General features: G+C 56.3%; 2 protein-coding genes across 4 annotated transcripts; both read right to left on the bottom strand.

Annotated features, from left to right (window-relative positions):
- Positions 1-183: 183 nt before the first annotated feature.
- On the bottom strand, positions 184-12,631 carry CLK3 (CDC like kinase 3). Of its 3 annotated transcripts, XM_058811129.1 has the most exons (13): positions 12,588-12,631; positions 12,278-12,426; positions 8,846-9,068; positions 7,001-7,094; positions 6,677-6,743; positions 5,320-5,436; positions 4,827-4,993; positions 3,952-4,046; positions 2,833-2,962; positions 2,160-2,242; positions 1,746-1,825; positions 1,571-1,661; positions 184-620 (listed from the first exon to the last, which is right to left on the bottom strand). In XM_058811129.1, exons 2-13 carry the CDS (start codon positions 12,424-12,426, stop codon positions 435-437), a joined length of 1,482 nt encoding a protein of 493 aa, XP_058667112.1. In that variant the 5' UTR covers positions 12,588-12,631; the 3' UTR covers positions 184-434. The 3 variants fall into 3 exon arrangements, with proteins under 3 accessions (XP_058667112.1, XP_058667113.1, XP_058667114.1); XM_058811130.1 differs by lacking the exon at positions 12,588-12,631 and having other exon boundaries at positions 8,846-9,231; positions 12,278-12,389; XM_058811131.1 differs by lacking the exons at positions 6,677-6,743; positions 7,001-7,094; positions 8,846-9,068; positions 12,278-12,426; positions 12,588-12,631 and adding an exon at positions 6,247-6,266.
- Positions 12,632-13,999: 1,368 nt separating this feature from the next.
- LOC131561706 (synaptotagmin-7-like) lies at positions 14,000-18,369 on the bottom strand. Its single transcript, XM_058811078.1, has 5 exons — positions 18,357-18,369; positions 16,023-16,786; positions 14,935-15,100; positions 14,260-14,426; positions 14,000-14,131 (listed from the first exon to the last, which is right to left on the bottom strand). The coding sequence occupies exons 1-5, from the start codon at positions 18,367-18,369 to the stop codon at positions 14,000-14,002; spliced, it is 1,242 nt and encodes a 413-aa protein (XP_058667061.1).
- Positions 18,370-19,796: the final 1,427 nt, after the last annotated feature.

The raw sequence follows: 19,796 nt of genomic DNA, 5'->3' as shown, positions 1-19,796 counted from the left end.
AAGTGCAACTCTTCATGTGTGCTGTTGTGTGCAGCTGTTTATTTGTCTGCTCTCCTTCTAGAACCTTCTGCTGCCATAGCAGGCACCGGGCCACTCCTCCTCACCGATTCCAGGTGAATTTTCTCCATCTCCCTCTTCCTTTGCACAAGAGGCAACACAACCCTACACCCACCTACCAGGGAAGTATCAAACAATAAGAAACACTTTATTTTAACTTTACAACATATAAATAGACAAATCTGTGCTTTCCAACAGAGCTTTCCTTCCCCCTCTCCTCCCAGGGTCCTTGTGGCAGTGCCCCAGCCCCTGCGGACTCGGGGAGGGGAGTGGGGCTGAGCTGCAGAGGCCGGTGGGCTCCATCTTGTGGGGTCCATCCCATGGGATCCATCGTGTAGGATCCACCCCAAGGGATCCACCCCGAAGGATCCCGGCCGTCATCTGCTCAGGTCCCGGCTGGCGCCGCGCCCGCACAGCATCCGCTCCTCTGCCGAGAGCCCGGCAAAGAAAGGGTGCAGGAGGGCCTCGGAGAACGTGATCCTCTTCGAGGGGTCGAATTCCAGCATCCTCCTCATCAGGTCAAAGAGCTGAGCGTGCTCCAGGGAGTCGTGCAGCATGTAGGTCTGAAAGGGACAGGGACACGGGCTCAGCCCCTGCCTGGGCAGGGCAGCCTCCCATCCCAAATACAGCATCCCATCCCAAATACAGCATCCCCCAGGGCAGCCTCCCATCCCAAATATAGCATCCCATCCCAAATACAGCATCCCCCAGGGCAGCCTCCCATCCCAAATATAGCATCCCATCCCAAATACAGCATCCCCCAGGGCAGCTTCCCATCCCAAATACAGCCTCCCACCCCAAATACAGCCTCCCACCCCAAATACAGCCTCCCACCCCAAATACAGCATCCCCCTGGACTGCTTCCCATCCCAAATACAGCATCCCCCAGGGCAGCCTCCCACCCCAAATACAGCATCCCATCCTAAATATAGCACCCCATCCCAAATACAGCATCCCCCACTGCCCTAATATTCAGGACTCAGGAACTCTAGAGCCAAGGCTGCTTCCTATCCTAAGTACAGCATCCCCCAGCACTTCCCATCCCAAACACAGCATCCCCCACTGCCCTGATACCCACAGGGACTCAGGAACCCTGGACTAGAGCTGCCTCCCATCCCAAATACAGCATCCCATCCCAAATACAGCATCCCCCAGGGCAGCTTCCCATCCCAAATACAGCATCCCATCCCAAATACAGCATCCCCCAGGACAGCCTCCCATCCTAAATACAGCATCCCATCCCAAATACAGCATCCCCAACACTGGGGCCAAGGCTGCTTCCCATCCCAAACACAGCAAACACTGCCCTGATGCCCACAGGGACTCAGGAACCCTGGGCCAGGGCAGCCTCCCACCCCAAACACATCATTCCCCTTTCCCTGATCCCCATCCTGCCCTATCCAGAGCAGGCTCCCTGCAGATGAGAGCTGGGGCTCCCTGCCAAGCAGTCCCAAAGGGAATTGCAGCCCTGAGCCCCAGCCCTGCCCCAGGGAGGGAGGGGAGCAGCACCCACCCGCAGGGGTTTGCAGTTCTCCTGGACGTATCTGCCATCAGACGTGTTCTCATCCCACACCAGGCTGCCATTGTGGAAGTATTTCTGCTTCCTGCATGGGAAAGGTGGGGTCAGGCAGGAGCTCTCCCTCCCTGCAGGTGGTGGTGCCTGGCTGAGCTCAGGACCAGGCTCTTACCGAGTTTTGTGGACCATGTGGGATGGGAGCGGCCCCAGGATCTTCTCCATCATGACAAGGTGCTCTCGGTTCTCGTGGGTCTGCAAAGGAGCACAGCAGTGGTGGGTCAGAGCTTGGGGAGCTGGTGACAAAAGGTTTGTCACCTCTGCAGGGACAGGGAGAAAGGATTCCACCAGGTCCTATCCAACTTTTCACGTTTTGCTTTTCCCTTTCTTCAGAGAACAGACATAACCAAAACCCAGAAGTGATCCCAACTCTGTCCTTCCAGCAAGGCACTCCTCAAACCAGCCCTTTTCCAGGCCTCATTTTCACACTCAGCCTCTCATTTTCAGTGCTTGATCTGTGTTTCCCTCCCCTTCACCTAATCCTGAGCCCTTCTGGACACAAAGGGTTCTCAGGGAACAAGAATCCTACCTGGAAGAGCGTGAAGCCACGGTAATACTCAAACAGAATGCAGCCAGTGCTCCAGACATCACAGGGCTGTGCCCAGCCCAGCTCTGCAAAGAAAACCAAATTAACTCTGTGCTTCCCAGCTGTCATGGACATATTCTATGAAAAAATCCTTTTGTTAGGATTTTTCCTCCTGAGAAGCTGAGAGGCCTCAGAAACAAAATGTAAACAATAATTATCTGCTGCTATGGAATGCAACAGCTGGATCTGTGATTGGTCTCATGTGGTTGTTTATAATTAATGGCCACTCACAGTCTGGCTGTCGCAGACTCTCTGGTCAGTCACAAGATTTTATTATCATTCCATTATTTTTCTGTTCCTTTCAAGCCTTCTGATAAAATCCTTTCTTTTAGTATAGTTTTAATACATCATTTTATTTTAATTTATCATAAAATAATAAATCAGCCTTCTGAAACATGGAGTCAAGATTCCCATCTCTTCCCTCATCCTGGGACCCATGTGAACACCACCACACCCAACAACCCCCACCACATTCCTCCTTGGTGAAACCACAAGAATTCCACACTGAAATTATCCACAAGAGCTAGACTCTGGAAATTCCACACTAGAAATGATCTGCCCAAGAGCTGGAGCGTTCCCAGTCTGGTTCCCCATGCCCAGAAGGTGCAGCTCTCACCCAGGATCACTTCTGGGGGCCGGTAGTGCCGCGTGGCCACGATGGTGGTGTGGTGCTCGTGGTCGAAGGTGGCGCTGCCGAAGTCGGCCACGCGGATGCTCGTGTTCCGGATGGACTTCTGCTCACAGCTCTGCAGGAAAAGCACAAGGATGAGCTGGGACAGGAGCTTCAGGGGCTGGGCTGTGCCTCCTCGCAGGGATGGAGCTGGGAGAGGAGCTCCAGGAGTGTGGGCTGTGCCTCCCCACAGGGATGGAGCTGTGGAGCTCTGAGAAGCCCCCAAAATGCTGCTCTGCACCCCCTCACAGGGACAGAGCTCTGAAGAGCACCTGGACTGATCCTCTGCAGCTCCTCACAGAGATGGAGCTGTGGAGCTCTGAGGAACCCCAAAGTGCTGCTCTGCACCTCCTCAAAGGGATGGAGCTCTGAGCTCTGAGAAACCCCAAACTGCTGGTCTGCACTTCTTCCAGAGCTCTTTCCTCACAGGGATGGAGCTCTGAGGAGCCCCGGGAGTGCTGCTCTGCATCTCCTCAAGGGGGTGGATTGTGGAGCTCTGAGGAGCCCCAAAGTGCTGCTCTGCATCTCCTCACAGAGATGGAGCTCTGAGGAGCACCCAGAGTCATCCTCTGCAGCTCCTCACAGAGGTGGAGGTGTGGAGCTCTGAGAAACCCCAAAGTGCTGGTCTGCACCTCCTCCAGAGCTCCTTCCTCACTGGGATGGAGCTCTGAGGAGCCCCAGGAGCTCTGGTCTGCCCCTCCTCACAGGGATGGAACTGTGGAGCTCTGAGGAGCCCAGAAGGGCTACTCTGCACCTCCTCAGAGGGATGGAACTGTGGAGCTCTGAGGAACCCCAGGAGCTCTGCTCTGCACCTCCTCACAGGGATGGAGCTGTGGAGCTCCAAGCTCTGAGGATCCCCAGAGCAGCATTATGGAAAATCCCTGCACACTCTGGGCAGCCTTAAGGCTTTTGGAAGGCACAGCAGGAAGAAGAGCTCTGCCTTCCACCTTGTTGCCACTTCCCAGGCTCTGAGGACCGGGACAGAGCACGGAAGATCCAATTTCTGCAGGGAGGGATAAAGGCAGCCTGTTCTGTGCAGCCAGTGCTCCCTGGGACAGAACCCACCTTGTTCTCGTTGTACAGAGTGTCAAAATCCGAGTTGACAAACAGGATGTTTTCTGGCTTGAGGTCAGTGTGAGTCAGCTGGTTGTCGTGTAGAACTGCACAGAGGGAGGAGGAAAACATCTCTCTAAGCACCAGCAGGGCACTGCTCTGCCCAGCCCAGTGCCAGTGCCCCCAGCTCGTGGGGATCACTTGTCACAGACATATTTTACGAAAAATCCTTTTGACGGGATTTTTCTCCTGAGAAGCTGAGAAGCCTCAGAGGAAAGAAAAACAATAATGATCTGCTGCTGTGGAATGCAACAGGTGCACCTTTGATTGGTCTATGTGAGTTGTTTCTACTTGATGACCAATCACAGGTCCAGCTGTGTTGGGCCTCTGGTCAGTCACAAGATTTTATTACCATTGCTTTTCATTTCTAGCATTCTGATGAAATCCTTTCTTCTATTCTTTCAGTAGAGTTTTAGTATATAATTTTCTTTTAATATATATATGAAAACATATATATATATTCAATATATGATATTATATGATATGATATTATATGATATTATATGATATTATATATACTGTAATGTAATATACTATACTATATTATACTATACTATATTATATTGTACTATACTATTTTATACTATACTACATTATACTATACTATATTATACTACATTATATTATATTATATTATATTATATTATATTATATTATATTATATTATATTATATTATATTATATTATATTATATTATACCGTAATGTAATGTAATGTAATGTAATGTATTATATAATAAAATAATAATTCAGTCTTCTGAAGCATGGACTCAAGATTGCCATCCCTTCCCTCATGCTGGCCCCCCTGTGCCCACCACCACCACTCACATCTCAGGGCATGGCACAGCTGGTAGGCCATGTGCCGGATCTGTGGCAGGGGGTAGGGCTGGAAGTTGTTCTCCTTCAGGAACTCGAAGGTGTTCTTGCCCAGCAGCTCAAAGGCGATGCACATGTGGCCGTGGAAGTTGAACCAGTCTGACATGAGGACGCACAGGCTGTGCAGGGAGAGAGAGGCAGGGCTTAGCCACCTTTAAGGGATGATCAGGACAGCTCTTCTGGTGTTCTGGCCACCTCAGGAGTGGCTGGGGAGCAGAGCTGCCTCTGCAGCACAGCAACCCAGGGAGATGCTTCAAGCTCCCCAGCTCCCCAGCAGAGGAATGGGGCCAGTTCCCCCTCACCCAATCCTCAGCCTGTGCTGCTCTGTGTGCCAGGTTACCCCAGCTCCTGTGGGACAGGGCGGTGAGGAATGGGGCCAGTTTCCCTCACCCCATCCTCAGCCCCGTGCTGCTCGGTGTGCCAGGACGCGGCACTGGGAACTCACAACTTGTTCTCCTTGTCCTTCTCTTTGATTTTCTTCAGGACGTTGATTTCCAGCCTGGCAGCCTCTCTGTACTTCCCAACGTTCTTTATGATCTTCAGTGCCACCTGGGACTTGCCTCTGCAAGGGAGGAGACACAGGGATGGAGTCAGAGACAGAACTGTGTGCTCAGCCCACGGGGAGAGGCACATCCAGGCATCACTTGTCCTAACAAAGCTCTGCCAGCTCTCCTTGCAGCTTGGGCAGTGGCTAATTGGCACTGCCAATTAGTGAAAGGTCACTACTGGCCATCACCCCCAAGGGACACTCCTGACACAGCTCTGTGTGACCCCAGGGCCACCCTGGGAGGCAGCAGAGTCCTGCAGCAAACTGAGCCCAGGGCTTGGGGCCAGAGCAGGGGTCAGATGTAACCACGGGGGAGGTGAAAGGGGACAATGGAGAGGTGCCCTGGCAGATCAGGAGGTCACAGGGGCCACCCCTCAGCAGGAACTCCCTGCAGAACAGCCTTCCGTGGTGGGGCTCAGAGGCTCAGGCTGGGTGTCAGATCAGGGAGAAGCTGCAGATCAGGGAGAAGCTCTTCCCCAGAGGGTGCTGGGCACTGAGCAGGTGCTCCAGGGAATGGGCACAGCCCTGAGGCTCCAGGACAACGCTCTCAGGAGTGTACAGGGTGGGATTGCTGGGGTGCCATGCAGGGCCGGGAGCTGCACTTGGATGACTGGTGTGGGTCCCTTCCAGCTCAGGATATTCTATTCCTCTATTTTATATATATATAAATAAAATATATCCTATGTTCCTCTATTCTATTCTAAAAACAGAATATTAGAATATTCTTAGACTATTACAATATTCTAATATTCAATTCTAAAAATGGAATGGAATGCTTCCCTTAACACACCAGCCTGTAAATTCTGGTCAGGGAAAGGAGCCCACCTGGCATGGTCCACACACTCCACCACTTTACCCTTAGGGTCCCTTCCTGATCAGGATATTCCTCTATTCTATTCTATTCTATTCTATTCTATTCTATTCTATTCTATTCTATTCTATTCTATTCCATTCCTAGAATATTAGAATATTTGAAAATTCTACTTCATTCTAGAATATTAAAATATTCTGATACTCTATTCTAAGAACAGACAAGGAGAGAGAAGACGAGAAGGAGAAGGAGGAGAAGGAGGAGAAGGAGGAGAGAATGCTTCCCTTAACACACCAGCCTGTAAATTCTGGAGCTTTCCCCTTCCCTCGCTCTGAGGAGGGCAGTGACACATGGAAGGTGACAAACTCAGTCCCGTGAGCCCAGGGGGAACTGCCATGTGTGTGGGTGTGGCATGGAGGGCCAGATGCAAGGAAAGGAGCCCACCTGGCATGGTCCACACACTCCACCACCTTCCCAAAAGTGCCTTCACCGAGGCTGCCCACGATTTCATCTAGGAGAGAAAACAGGAGGGGGTGTGAGCCCGGGGGGCCGGGGCAGGGCTGGGCTCCTGCCACTTCACACCAACAAAACCTCAGAGCAACCAAAACAACCGTCTGTCACCGCTACACTCTTTACAACTCAAGCCTCTGCCTCAGGCAAGTTATGCTCAGTAAATGAACCACTAGAGACCCCTCCAGTAGAGGCCAGAGAGCTCTGGGCTAACCCGGGGTAAAAGTAGAGGTAAAGTTTTACGAAAGGTGGCTGTACATCGCTCTTGAAGCCAATCGCCGATCCTGCACACCAGGTGACCTTCCTTGTCATCTTCCACGCTCCTGCTGCGCTTACTGCTCTGCTGGCTCCTCTGCACTCACCCCCCCAGGGCGGGCAGTCAAAGGTTGCAGGGACGACGGGGCCGCCGGTGGGTGGATTTTCCAGATGCCAGCATTTCATAAGGCACACGGCATGTATATAAACGATAGGGATATTGCAAGGGACACGTCAAGACACAGAACTGACTTCAAAACAGAAAAGTCATCAACAGCTACAGGTACGGCAAGAAAACTCGGCTCTCATTAGCTAGCTCGGCCTCTAGGGCAGGGAAATGCCCTCCTCTTCCAGGGTGGGGAGCTGCAGGAGGAATCCTCTGTTCCCCACGGAGGATGCACGGCAGGAGGAGGCCTTGGCCAGCACAACGTCACCTCTGGGCTGGCAAGCGCTCAGTTTGGACAGGCTGCCCAGCAGAAGCCACAGTAGCAGGTTTTTTCCCTCTTTGTTCCTCAAGCAATGCAGCTCCAGGTGGCCAGAGCTGTGTCCTGCCCTGCCCCTTCTGAAGAGAAACTTTGTGCCACGCTGAGCTTAAATCCGCGTGGCTGCTCGCAGACCCGCTGGGGCGCATCGGCCTTTTTGGAACTGGGAGAGCTTTAGGAACAGGACAGGGAAATCAATCCCCAGGGAACACTTCAGGCACGCTCTGAGGTGATGTTCACACCCTGCTACTGGCAAGCTTCTACTAGAAAACCAGCCCAAGGTTCCTGCAAGGTCCACAAAGCGAGCTGTCCTAATTCCTCACCTTGTTCTAGTCTGCTTTCAAAATAGTTACAATCCCTGCAGCCAAAGGAATTCAGGGAAACCTTGGCATTTCCATGCCTCAGCTTCTAGCAGGCTTTTCTGTGCCCCTCGCTCCCCCCAGCAGGTCCAAAATAATGAGCTAAGATCAAAACTCCCCAAAAAATCAGAGGAGAAGGTGGGAGGAGAGCTGGGAGAGCTGTGAGGTGTTGGAGGGCTGAGCTCCTGCCGGTCCAGACCTGCACAGCATCACCACCACACACCCCAGCACAGCCCTGCCTCCCTCAACACCCCAATTCCACAGTCAGCTGGAGAGGAACCAAAAGGAGGAGCTCAGAAGTTCCCAGATTAACCAGCTGTGGGATCAGAGCCCATCCCTCAGCTGTGGTCACATTTCAGGTGGGAGGGGAGCGCTCCTCCTCACGGGAGGGAAGAGCTGAAGGGCTCTGACACCTGCCACCACTTCCAGAGCAGGCCTGGGACCAGCCCCCACCCAGCTGCAGACATTCCCAGTTAATCCCGGGAAGGAATGCTGCATTTCAGAGTGAAGTGTGCAGGAAGCTGAAATCCAAGTGGGAAAGAGGACACACACGTACCCTCAGAAGGTGGGACACTCTCTCAGAACTGACAGGGCGTAAAATCAGCTCTGGAGAGCCAGGCTGACCAATCCCACCTGCAAGGGGATCCAGGAAGGAAGCCAAACCGAGGAATGCTGCCCCAAACCTCCCCAGAAGCAGCAGCAGCCGCAGGCAGAAGCGAATCCCCGGCCACAGGGAGCAGGGCTGGCCCCGGGCCGAGGCACCACGTGAGTGCCACTGGAAGCTCTCCCTGATCCCCTCCCTGGCCCTACAGAACACAGGCTTAGCTCCCTCACGGATTAATTTAAGGCAAAACCCCACAGCCACGAGCACAGCACAGATGGGGGAGTGAGGTGAAGAACTCCACAACAAACACAGCAACAGGATCGAGGTACTCACCAGAGCGCTCGAACGGGGCTGGAAGGAGGCAAGAACAGTTAGAGCCGAGCTCGCAGCGGGTGCTACTCACCGAGGAGGCGCTGCTACAAGACCTGCTCCTGCGGCGGCGGCAGTGCTGCTGCTGCTGCTGTGGGTAGCGCCGGGGCCGCTGCTGGTGCTGCCCCCGGCCCCGGGAGCGCCGCCAGGGCCGCCGGGCTGGGCAGAAATCCTGCCCCAGGGACGGGCTGCGCTCCTCCAGCCGGCACGCATCGCTGTCCCGCCGGCAGCGCCGCTGGTACGGCATCCTCTCATGGCTGTGGCACAGAAACAGCGCCCTTAAAGCCTGGCTGGGAACGCTGGAACAGTCCCGGGCAGCCACAGGGAAAAGCAAGGCACAGCTTCCCCAAGGGTATGCTGGGATTCATATTCTCTGAACCTCAGAGAAAGGAAAAACAATTCGCATCTCATTCGCTGCTCCTGTGTTTGTGCAAAAAGCAGAATACAATATAAAGGTTGTTTACCCAAAGTGATGGTGTTTTATTTCTGTTCCAGATTGCAATGCAAGATGTTTTCCATTCCCATCTGTATGGCAGATTACCTTTGTCAAGTGGGCAGTTTGTCTTATCTCTGAGTGACCACATTCACACCTCCCTGGGAGGGGACATTGCTGATAACAGACTATTGAATGTCACAGCATGGCTGATAAGAACTATAATATCCCATTGTGAGATGCTCCGCCCAGAGGGAGGAGCCAAGCATTGCTACCCAGATATAATCCAGAGGTTTTGAGACACCAGCACGGCTTTCTGCACGGGATTCCCCGGAGGAGCAGCAGCTGCCTCTCCTTCCACTGGATCTTCAGAGGAAGAATACATCCTTCTCTACAGGATCCCCTTGCTCCAACAGAACCACCCCTGACACTGCAGGAGGGCTGCAGCCACATTTCCAATGGGACTGCCACCAACACCCTGACCCACAGGGTGTCAGGTTGGGCTCTGACTCTGTCAGTGTTGTTCTAGTGTACTGCACTGTTTATTTTATCCTTTTATTTTTTTTTCTTTCCCTATTAAATAACTGTTATTTCCTGCTCCCATATCTTTGCCTGAGAGCCCCTTAAATGAAAATTTATAGCAATTGAGAGGGGTTTACATTCTCCATTTCAGGGGAGGCTACTGCCTTCCTTAGCAGACTCCTGTCTTTCCAAACATGGACAATTTCCTTGGCCTGTCAGGGCCAAGTGTGTGTCTGTGTGTGTGTATGTGGAGACTGTCAGCTAACAGCCACGAGATGCTGTGCAAGTGAGGAGCAGTTCAGTACCCAGCAGATTCAATTTAGATGTAATTAAACACAGTGTAATATATTATAATAATATAGTATAAAGTAATAATAATAAATAAAAATATAATGAAGTAAAATAATAGAGTATAATAAAGTAATTAATTAGCCTTCTGATAGAATAAAATCATCCTCATCATTTCTCCCTGCCACAGGGATAATCCTATTCCCACAGCCCCGCTGAGGCTGAGTCATGGAAAGGCAGTGTCAGGACTGTGGAACCCCAAGGGACACCCCAACAATGCCACCCCATCTCCTCGGCAGCCTGTTCAGTCCATTCTCTGGAGAAAATCAGCTTTTCCTAACGTCCACCCCTGACACAGCTCCCTGCTGTCCCCTGGGTCCTGTCACCATGCAGAAATCCTCCTGCTCCCACTCCCTGTGCCAGGAGCTTCAAATCCTTCTGCACCTCACCCTCTGACCACTGGGGAGGAGTTCTGGAGAGAAAACACTGAGGAGGTGCCACATTTTAAGGAGCTGGGGGAAAACCACACTCTGAGAGAGAGCGAGAGCTCCAGCTAGGCTGCCTTGCTGTGCACCCCATCCCAAGGCCAGGCTGGACAGGGCTTGGCGCACCCTGGGACAGTGGAAGGTGTCCCTGCCCGTGGCACTGGATGGGCTTTAAGGTCCCTTCCAACACTCCACATCACCTGAGCCACTGTGCCACCACACTCAGGTGTTTGTCACTGCTCCTCCTCCCTCGGCGACGTGTCTCGTTAGCTCTTAACCCAGCGTGGAGCAGCAGCAGCAGGGCTCTGCTCTGGTTGTCACCCCGGGGGGACAGCAGGTCCCAGGGCTCCAAGCCCTCAGCGTGCACACACAGAGACAGCAGCTCCACGGATCATCAGCAAGAGCCAGAAGGAAAATCTGTCCCCAAGCTCCTGCTCCTTGAGCAACAACCTCCCAGGACACAGTGGGCAAACTCTGCACCAGGAGAGCTCAGACCCGACTCAGCTGTGCAGGCACTGACCCACAGGAGGTTTTGGGATCACTGGGTACACCTCCCTGCTTCCATCCCCAAAACACGAGTGCCTTCCCCAGCACATCTCACTGGAGGCTTGCTTCACACCCCCTTGAGAAGGGAGCTGTGTTCTAGGTGGAAGATGTTGCAATTTGGAATGAAAGCAGAGCTTTGGCTCCCTGATGATAACCCCGGGGATAACCCCAGGTCGGTGCTGTCACCCAGCAACAGCTTCAGCCAAGACCTTCAGCCTGGAAAGGGGAATTTCTGCTGTTTGCAGCTCCCTGCCCTGCCAACAACCAACTCTGCTGCTGCTGGCAGCTTCGTGGGGCACTGCGGGGACATCCCAGAGTGGGGCAAATTCCAGACTGTGCTGGGGCAGCCGTGGCTCTTGGTTATTGCTGAAATACCCAAACACAACCCACAGCTCTGTCCAGCACCAGCCCAGACACTCCTCGTGTGCTTTGGGGGCACACAGGAAGCAGAAGTAATAATAATAAACCTGAAGGACTCAGGTCTCCTCAAAGAGGCTGACACTGAAGGGACAGACCTGTTTTCACCCAACAAAAGCCAGCTTTCATCCAAATCTGCTCCAAATTACCCATCAGATGGAAACAAAAAAGGGGAAAAGTGCGCCAGCTCTATTTCACAATCCACCTCCTCCAAGTAAACAAAAGCCTGGCTGGGGAGAGAAATTAATCTGGAGAGCATTTCAGGAATTCAAAGATGAGCTCAGCTCCTGCCTGGCTGCACCTGCCCAGTCCAACCAGTGCAGCCACAGCAGCCCCAGCGGCTCGGGCCGCTGTTCCAGAACCCTCCCCTCATCCGTCCCGCTCCCAGCCCCGAACCGTCCCTGTGGAAAGGCCGGACAAGGAGAGGACCAAAGGTAAAATCCCGAGGCAAAGCAGGAGGGATGGGTTATAGCAGCCGGATCCTCCAGCTGGGATCCTTTCTGAGGCGAGGGAGGAGCGCGGCCGCTTTAAATCTGCGTTTAATCCTGTCAGAGAGAAGCGGACTGTCAGGAAAGCATTTAATGCCTGCGCAGCATGGAAACGTGATTCCAGGGCAGGCGGCTGCTCCTCAACACCACAGCCACGGCTTCGGAGAACTTCGGGAAGGGTGAAGAGCAGGAAAACCACAGACAGACAGACAAGTAAACCCTTTCCTTCCACCCTAGGAGCTTAGGGGTTTCAATCAGCAGCCGGGTTTTTTGGGCAGCGCTCTCACCTCCTGGAGCGCGATCTGCGGGCGAGCTCCCTGCGGGGCGGGTAGCGCAGCCTGCCCTCACACTCCCGGCTCCGCGACCGCCGCCGCTTCCAGCGGTGCCCCGGCTCGCCGTCCTGCTCCGGGGACCGCAGCCTCCTGCAGTGATGCATCTGCGGGACGGGACACGGCGGGCTCAGGCCGCTGGCCCCGGAACCTCGGCCCGGCCCGGCGGATGTGGGGCCGTTGTTACCCGCTCCGCGCCCGCCGCCCTCGCGTCCCCTCCCTCCGTGTGTGTGTCCCGGTGTGTCCCGGTGTGCGTCCCCGGCCTCACCGCCGCCGCTGCGGCCGCGCTCGGCGAGTGCGGCCCGGCCCGGCCCCTGCGGCCCCGCAGCGCCGCCGCTTCCGCTTCCCGGGCGGGTTAAACCCGCCCCGCCGGGCCCGGCCCGCCTCGGAGCCGCGGCGGGGGCGGTGCCGCGCTGAGGGGAGCGGCGCGGGGTGAACCCGGGCTGGGAGAGGGGGTAGCGGTGGGGGTGCGCCTCAGCCTGTGCTTCGTCACCGCCACCATCCTCACCCTCAGCATGGCTTCCTGCCTGTGGTGGGACTGCTCACCATGGTCATCCTCACCAGGGCCATCCTCACCGTGGTCATCTTCACCATGGCCATCTATCGCCACAACCATCCTCACCCTCAGCATGGCTTCCTCCCTGTGGTGGGACTGCTCACCATGGTTGTCCTCACCATGGCCATCCTCACCTCAGCACTGCCTCCTCACCATGGTCATCTTCACTGCAGCACGGCTTCCTCCCCATGGTGGGACTCCTCACCATGGCCATCCATCACCACGACCATCCTCACCCTCAGCACGCCTTCCTCCCCCATGCTCTGACCCACTGTAGTGGTCAGGGCCATCCTCACCGTGGTCTTCCTCCCCATGGCCTTCCTCACCAGGGTCTTCCTCCTCACAATCTGCCTCACCATGACCTTCCTCACCACAGTCTCCCTTCACCATGGCCAGCCTCTCCCTCAGCATGGTCTTCTTCCCTTCTTCATCTGCCTCACTGTGGTCTTCCTCATCACAGCTTATCTCACTGCAGGCCTTCCTCACCACAGGGACTTCCTCACTGTGGTCATCCTCACCATGATGACCCCCACAGTGACAACCTTCCCCACAACCTTCCTCCCTGTGGTGATCCTCCCATGGTCTTCGCTGTGGTGACCCATGGGCAGGAGAGAGAGCTCCACACACACATGATCATTCCCAACCCATTTATTTATTTATTTGTTTGTTTGTTTGTTTATCAAGCTCTAATTAGGGCCAGCAATCAATTAAAATGCCAATGGACACCTTTATCACCGGGTGGCATTGGCATGACTCCACTCAGGAGGGGTGGAAAGGGCAGGAGATGAGGTGGAGCCAGCGTAGAAGGGACAGGAGATGCCACCACCGTGGTGGCCACAGGGGTCCCAGCCAGGTCCTTGTCCCTCCTGGCTCCTCCACAGCCAGCCCAGGTTCCAGGTGCAGACAATGGATGGAGCAGACAAAGCTCCTCGTCTCCCCTGAGGCTGGGGCCACCTCGGATGGGCTCAGTCCCCTCCAGAGCCCTTTGAGATGGGTTTGTGCCAACCTCCAGTGATCTCCAGCCCTGCAGATGGCACCTGGACTTCCCCCAAAGGCATGAGGGTGCCATCTGCCCTGTGCCCAGCTTGGGGCCCCCTTGTCTCACTGTGAGTCCCGGGCCAGGCTCAGGGTCCAGGCTGGATGCGGTGCCAGCGCTCTGACTCCAGCGGTGCCCGGCTGCACATGTCCCTCCAGTGTGGCACCCCTGGCCCCAGCTGGACACGGCCCAGCACCGAGCCACGGCCGTGGAGCCGAGCCTGGGATGGCACAGGGCAGGGGACACAGCTGGTGGCCTTCCCCTCTGCCCACAGGAGCCGTCCCAGCCCACACAGCTCCCGAGGGCAGCGGGGTGATCCAGGTCACCTCCTCAGCCCGGTCACCTCACCTGCATGACAACAAACTCCAAGGCCAGCTGCTGCTGCTGGATGTCCCCGGTGGGGAGGGTGAAGAGGAAGGGCGCGTTCCACACGGGGCTGTAGCCGCTGACAGACTTGGTCTCCTTGGTGTCGATGATGTGGCCCTCATGGCGCAGGTGGATGATGACATAGTGGCCTGGAAATGGGGACAGAGCCCTGGAGAGAGGGGCACACGCCAGGGAGGGAGGCTGGCAGCTCCCAGGTGGTGCTTCGGGGCTGCAGGACCCTTGTGGAACTCTGTGGAGCTGTGGGGAAACCACAGAGCTCCTGAGGTTTCACCTGTCCCTCCTTTCTGGAGAGCAGGGACCTCCAAAGCCCTCGGCTCACATCCCAGAGAGCAGGGAGAGCCAGAGATGACAACAACCAACAGAACAGAAAGCCACATGCTAATTTTACTGTAAATAAATATATTTCAGGCACTTTGGGGCCATATTGGAGATACCTAGATTTGTATTACACTCCCTGTTCTCATTTTCAGCCAGCGATGGAATCCCAGAGTGGTTTGGGGTGGAAGGAACCCCAAAGATCATCTCATTCCAACCCTCCCTGTGCTTGGGAGAGAGAAGTATGAAAGGGAATGAGAGAATCTGCCAAGCAAAAGAAGGGGAAGCCATTCCTGGTGTCCCCCTGTGCCCGTGCCCTACCTGGGGTGCCCGGCATGCGGGAGAGCCGGCCCAGGGCCTGGGCCTTGCGCAGCAGCACCTTGATGCGCCCGGCCGCGGGCTGCAGCTGCAGCTGCAGCAGGAGCTGCCCCAGGGGCCTGGGGGGCGAGGAGAGCACGCTGCAGCTCAGGCTGGGGGCATGGCAGTGCTGGAAGGGGACAGAGAGCAGGGGATGCTGTGAAACCCCCTCTGAACTCACCCAGCCCTTCAGCCTCCAGCCTCACACAGCCCTTCCAGCTCCAACCTCACCCAGCCCTCCAGCCTCCAATTTCATCATGTCCTTCCATCTCCTACCTCACCCAGCCCTCCAGCCTCCAATTTCATCATGTCCTTCCATCTCCTACCTCACCCAGCCCTCCAGCCTCCAATTTCATCATGTCCTTCCATCTCCGACCTCACCCAGCCCTTCAACCTCCAACCTCATCCAGTCCTTCCACCTTTGACCTCATTGTGTTCTTCCAGCTCCAAGCTCATCCAGTCCTTCCAGCTCCAACATCATCCAGCTCTGACCTCATCATACCCTTCCAGTTCCTATTTCGTCGTGTCCTTTCAACTCCAGCCTTCTCCAGCCCTTCCAGCTCCAACCTCAACCACTCCTTTCACCTCCGACCTCATCCAGCTCTTGCACTTCCGACCTCATCCCACCCTTCCAGCTTCAACCTCATTGTATCCTTCCAGTTCCAACCTCACCCAGTCCTTCCAGCTCCGACCTTGTCGCGTCCTTTCACATCTAAATCCTTCCACCTCCATCCTCCTCCAGCCCCTCCAGCTCCAGCCCTTCCATCCCGGTGATTCTCCTCCCCAGCAGGGTCGGGGCAGCTGGGTGGGTTCAATGCCCACCAGCACTGCAGGGCTGCTGCCAGCTCTGTTTGCCCCTCCACCCCAGCACCTCTGAGGATGAGGCGCAAAGCCCCCGGTGAGGAAGGCACTGCCCGGGGTTTGCACTGCCATGGACACTCCCCGGGGCTCCCGGTGCTGCCTGGAGGAGGCTTTGCCTCTGCCCCTGCAGTTCCAGGGCTCTGAGATCACGCAAAACTCATCCCGACCACCGAAACCGCTGCCGTGCTGACCTTGCTCAGCTTGGTTTTGGTGCTCGCCAGCTCCCAGGAGTAGCTGGAGGGGGCGCGGGGGTCCCAGGCGGCCTCGGCGCAGGGGAACAGGACCTCGCCCACGAAGGACTCCTGGAGGCTCCGTGCCCTGGCGTAGACAGCAAAGCGCAGGGTGCAGCCGCGCAGCTCCTGCGGGCCGTACGGGCCGAAGCGGCACCGCCGCGGCTCCCGGCGGAGGCTCCTGCGGCGCTCGGACCCGCGGCGGGCCGGTGACACCAGGGACACCTTAACGCGGGAGCCCCGCTGGCCCCGGGGCAGCTGCGACACGCCGAGGACGGTGACGGTGAGGGTGGCCTCGGGCACGGAGTAGCGCAGCTCGCAGTGGAGCCGGGGGCGCTGCCCGGAGCGCGGTGGCGCGGCGGGGACCAGCGGGCTCCGCTCGCCGCAGAGGGGTTTGGTGCCGGCCACGGTGCAGCGGCGCTGCCACAGCCCCGCCAGCTGCGGGAGGAGCGGGAGGCTGGGCAGGGACGCTGTGCCGTGGGGAGAGCCCCCTCGGGGTGCCGGCGGTGCCGGGGAAATCTCCTCGGCCCGGGCGCCCCGCTCCGAGCCCCGCTGCTGGATGGGCACCGGCACCGTGGCCGCGGGCAGAGCCGCCCCCAGCTCCACTCGCTGCCGGCCCAGGGCGCGGCCCGGGCGCCGGCGGTGCCACCAGCACATGGCACAGCCCAGGAGGACGCCGAGGAAGAGGAGGGACAGCCCCGCGCTGAGGGAGAGCTGCAGGTGTGCTGGAGAGAGAGAGAGAGAGAGAGAGAGAGAGATGGGCTCGGTGAGCGGGGCCGAGCCCGTGCAGCTTTCCCCGGCTGCTGTGGCAGCTGAGGCCAGCCCGGTGCCCCCTGCCTGGTGCCCCCTCCTCGGGGCTTCCTCCCCGCTCTCTGTTAGCCAGGAACATCCCAAAGGCAGCAGGTGGGACAGGGGCCGCGCTCGGGCAGCCTGACACGGGCCGGGGTGGGACAAAGGCGGCCCCAGCCCGGCCGTGATAAGGGCCCTGGAAGCGGGCGGTTATCAGCGCCGTGCCAGGCTGAGCCAGCTCGGGCCCTGCTGGGGGCTCACAGGGGGCACCTGCTAGGGGGATTTGGGGTGTCCGGGCTGGATTCAAAGCGGCAGCGGCCCCTGAGGGCTGAGACAAGCCCAATCCCAAAGAGGGGAATCTCCCCCCTGAGAGGTGATGAACTGGATTTTGTCCCTCCCCGCAGGGATGCCCGCGGGGTTTTGGGCTCCCTGGAAGGAGGGCATCCCTGCACACGTGGGCATTTAGGGAGCAGGGAAGCAACTCCTGCACACGAGGGCTGAAACTCCGTTGGAATTTAGTTCCTGAGTTTCGGAGGTGGCATCTGTGCTGGCGGAAAACCTCCCTGTGCCCAGAGCTGGCTTCGCTTCCAGCACTGGAGGGAGGGATTAAGGAGAACAGGGCGGGGGTGAAGCTGTGCCAGAGCCTGAGCGGGTCCATGAGGGGATGGGGATGTTGGAAAGAGAAAAGCAGGCATTGTCTCACCCCGCCCTGCCCAGGTGCGTTAATCCGCGCTGGGCTCCCCGCAGCCCTTTGTTGTTTGTTCGGAGCCGGGCGCTGGCCGGGATGAGCTGAATGGCGGCATTTAGGGAGGTATGGAGGGGACGGGGCTGCCTGGAATTTCCCTCCAGGGATTATATTCCATCCCAAAAAACACCTGCCGAGCCCGTGGCCGTGCAGCCCCAGGACAGAGCGTTGGGAGAGTGGGAGTGTGTCCAGCACGGACACACGGACACCGGCAGGGCTTGGTGCCCATGTGCACCGCACCTTTGGGATGCGGGGTGTCGCAGACATCTTTTTGTGAAAAATGCTTTCCTTAGGATTTTTCCTCCTGAGAGGCCTCAGGAACAAAATGTAAACAATGGTTATCTGCTGCTGTGGAATGCAACAGGTGCATCTGTGATTGGTTGTTTTTAATTAATGGCCAATCACAGCACGGCTGGCTCGGACATAGAGCCCGAGCCACAAACCTTTGTTTTCATTCATTCCTTTCTATTCTTAGCTAGCCTTCTGATGAAACCTTCTCTTCTATTCTTTTAGTATAGTTTTAATATAATATATATCATAAAAGAATAAATCAAGCCTTCTGAAACATAGAGTCAGAACCCCGTCTCTTCCCTCATCCTGAGACCCCTGTGAACACGGTCACATGCGGGGCTCCAGGATCCCCGGCAGGGGCTGCGGGGCTTGGGGTGGGCACCACGGGGTCGCTTTTCGGCTGAGCCCGGCTTAGCTGAGCTGAGCTGAGGGGCCGGGGGAGATCCAAACCCCGGGGGATCCCGCCTTACCTGCTCCGGGCATCGCCGCGCTGCCGAGGGGAGAAGCCGGGGCTGGGAGAGCCGGAGGCAGGAGAGGATGGGAGGGGATTGGGGGCCCGGGGCTGGGATAGGCTGGGAGCCCAGCCCGGGGAGCTCACCTGCAGCCGGGTGATGAGGGAAGGGCAGCGGTTCTGGTTCCACGGGTGAGGATGAGGAAGGTCGAGGGCTCCGTGCCCTCCCCGGCAGCCAGCCAAGGTAAATGAGGCACGGGCAAGGCTGGCACGGGAGGGATTGGAAGCGCTCCATGAGTGGAAAAGCAGCGACGGTGCTGTGCAAACAGCGGGGAGGTGTTTGAGGAGCTTTGCGTGGGGAGCAGGCGGTGACAGAGAAGGGATTTGGGAGATGGGCAAGGGACAGGTGGGGATGCCAAGGGACAGAGAAACGGCAAACGCTTCTCACAGCGCCTTGGGAGACCTTTCAAGGATGTGAGAGGTTGTGAAGTGCAAACAATCTGCAGGTGGTGTTTTCTGCTTCGTCTTTCTGTTCTTCTCAAGGACGGTGTGTGAGGAAGGTGTTTTTGTTAACCAGCCAATCAAAGAGAATGTATCGTATCACTCTATAAAAACCACGCTGTTTTCTTGAATAAAACCTTCTTTTGCTCCTTCTACAACACTGCCTGCCGCCCGTTCCTGTGTCAGGACAGGGCGAGGACAGCTCCGGCGACACCGGGGACAGGAGATCCCGTGCGGCTCCTGTCAGAATCCAGCCTGGAAGCGCCGGCGTTCCAGCCCGGGCCAGCTCCAAACTGGGAGCCCAGGGCCCCTGCAAGGACAGAGTTCTCTGGGAATAGCTGGGAATTCTTTACCCTCAGAGCTCCTGCAAGGACACAGCCCAGCCTGTGGGAATAACTGGGAATTCTTTACCTTCAGAGCCCCTGCAAGAACACAGCCCAGTTCTCTGGGAATAACTGGGAATTCTTTACCCTCACAGCCCAGTTCTCTGGGAATATCTGGAAATTTTTCACCTTCAGGGCCTTCAGGACATAGCCAAGCCTCTGGGAATAACTGGGAATTCTTTACCCTCAGCACACAGCCCAGTTCTCTGGGAATAGCTGGAAATTCTTTATCCTTAGTGCCATCAGGACACAGCCCAGCCTCTGGGAATATCTGGGAATTTTTTACCCTCAGGACACAGACCAACTTCTGAGAATAGCTGGGAATTCTTTACCCTCAGGGGCTCTACAAGGACACAGCCCAGTACTCTGGGAATATCTGGGAATTTTTTACCTTCAGGGCCCTCAGGACATAGCCAAGCCTTTGGGAATAACTGGGAATTCTTTACCCTCAGCACACAGCCCACCCTCTGGGAATGACTGGAAATTCTTTATCCTCACAGCACAGCCTCTGGGAATATCTGGGAATTCTTTACCCTCAGGACACAGCCCAGTTCTCTGGGAATAGCTGGAAATTC

This window comes from Ammospiza caudacuta, chromosome 10 (genome assembly GCF_027887145.1).
Source record: "Ammospiza caudacuta isolate bAmmCau1 chromosome 10, bAmmCau1.pri, whole genome shotgun sequence".
Classification (NCBI taxonomy): Eukaryota; Metazoa; Chordata; class Aves; order Passeriformes; family Passerellidae; genus Ammospiza; species Ammospiza caudacuta.
The sequence above is the reverse complement of the archived record's forward strand: the minus strand, read 5'-3'. Positions and strand labels throughout refer to the sequence as shown.

What these genes read in the sequence shown, in the direction of transcription:
- CLK3 (XM_058811129.1), bottom strand. Translation starts at nt 12,426, where the DNA reads ATGCATCACTGCAGGAGGCTGCGGTCCCCGGAGCAGGACGGCGAGCCG. An exon ending in CACATGGTCCACAAAACTCG is followed by an intron (nt 1,662 to 1,745) that starts GTAAGAGCCTGG and finishes TTTCCCATGCAG; the next exon opens with GAAGCAGAAATACTTCCACA. An exon ending in AGAACTGCAAACCCCTGCGG is followed by an intron (nt 621 to 1,570) that starts GTGGGTGCTGCT and finishes TGTCCCTTTCAG; the next exon opens with ACCTACATGCTGCACGACTC.
- LOC131561706 (XM_058811078.1), bottom strand. An exon ending in CCGCATGCCGGGCACCCCAG is followed by an intron (nt 14,427 to 14,934) that starts GTAGGGCACGGG and finishes CCCCATTTCCAG; the next exon opens with GCCACTATGTCATCATCCAC. An exon ending in TGGAGTTTGTTGTCATGCAG is followed by an intron (nt 14,132 to 14,259) that starts GTGAGGTGACCG and finishes GTGCCATCCCAG; the next exon opens with GCTCGGCTCCACGGCCGTGG.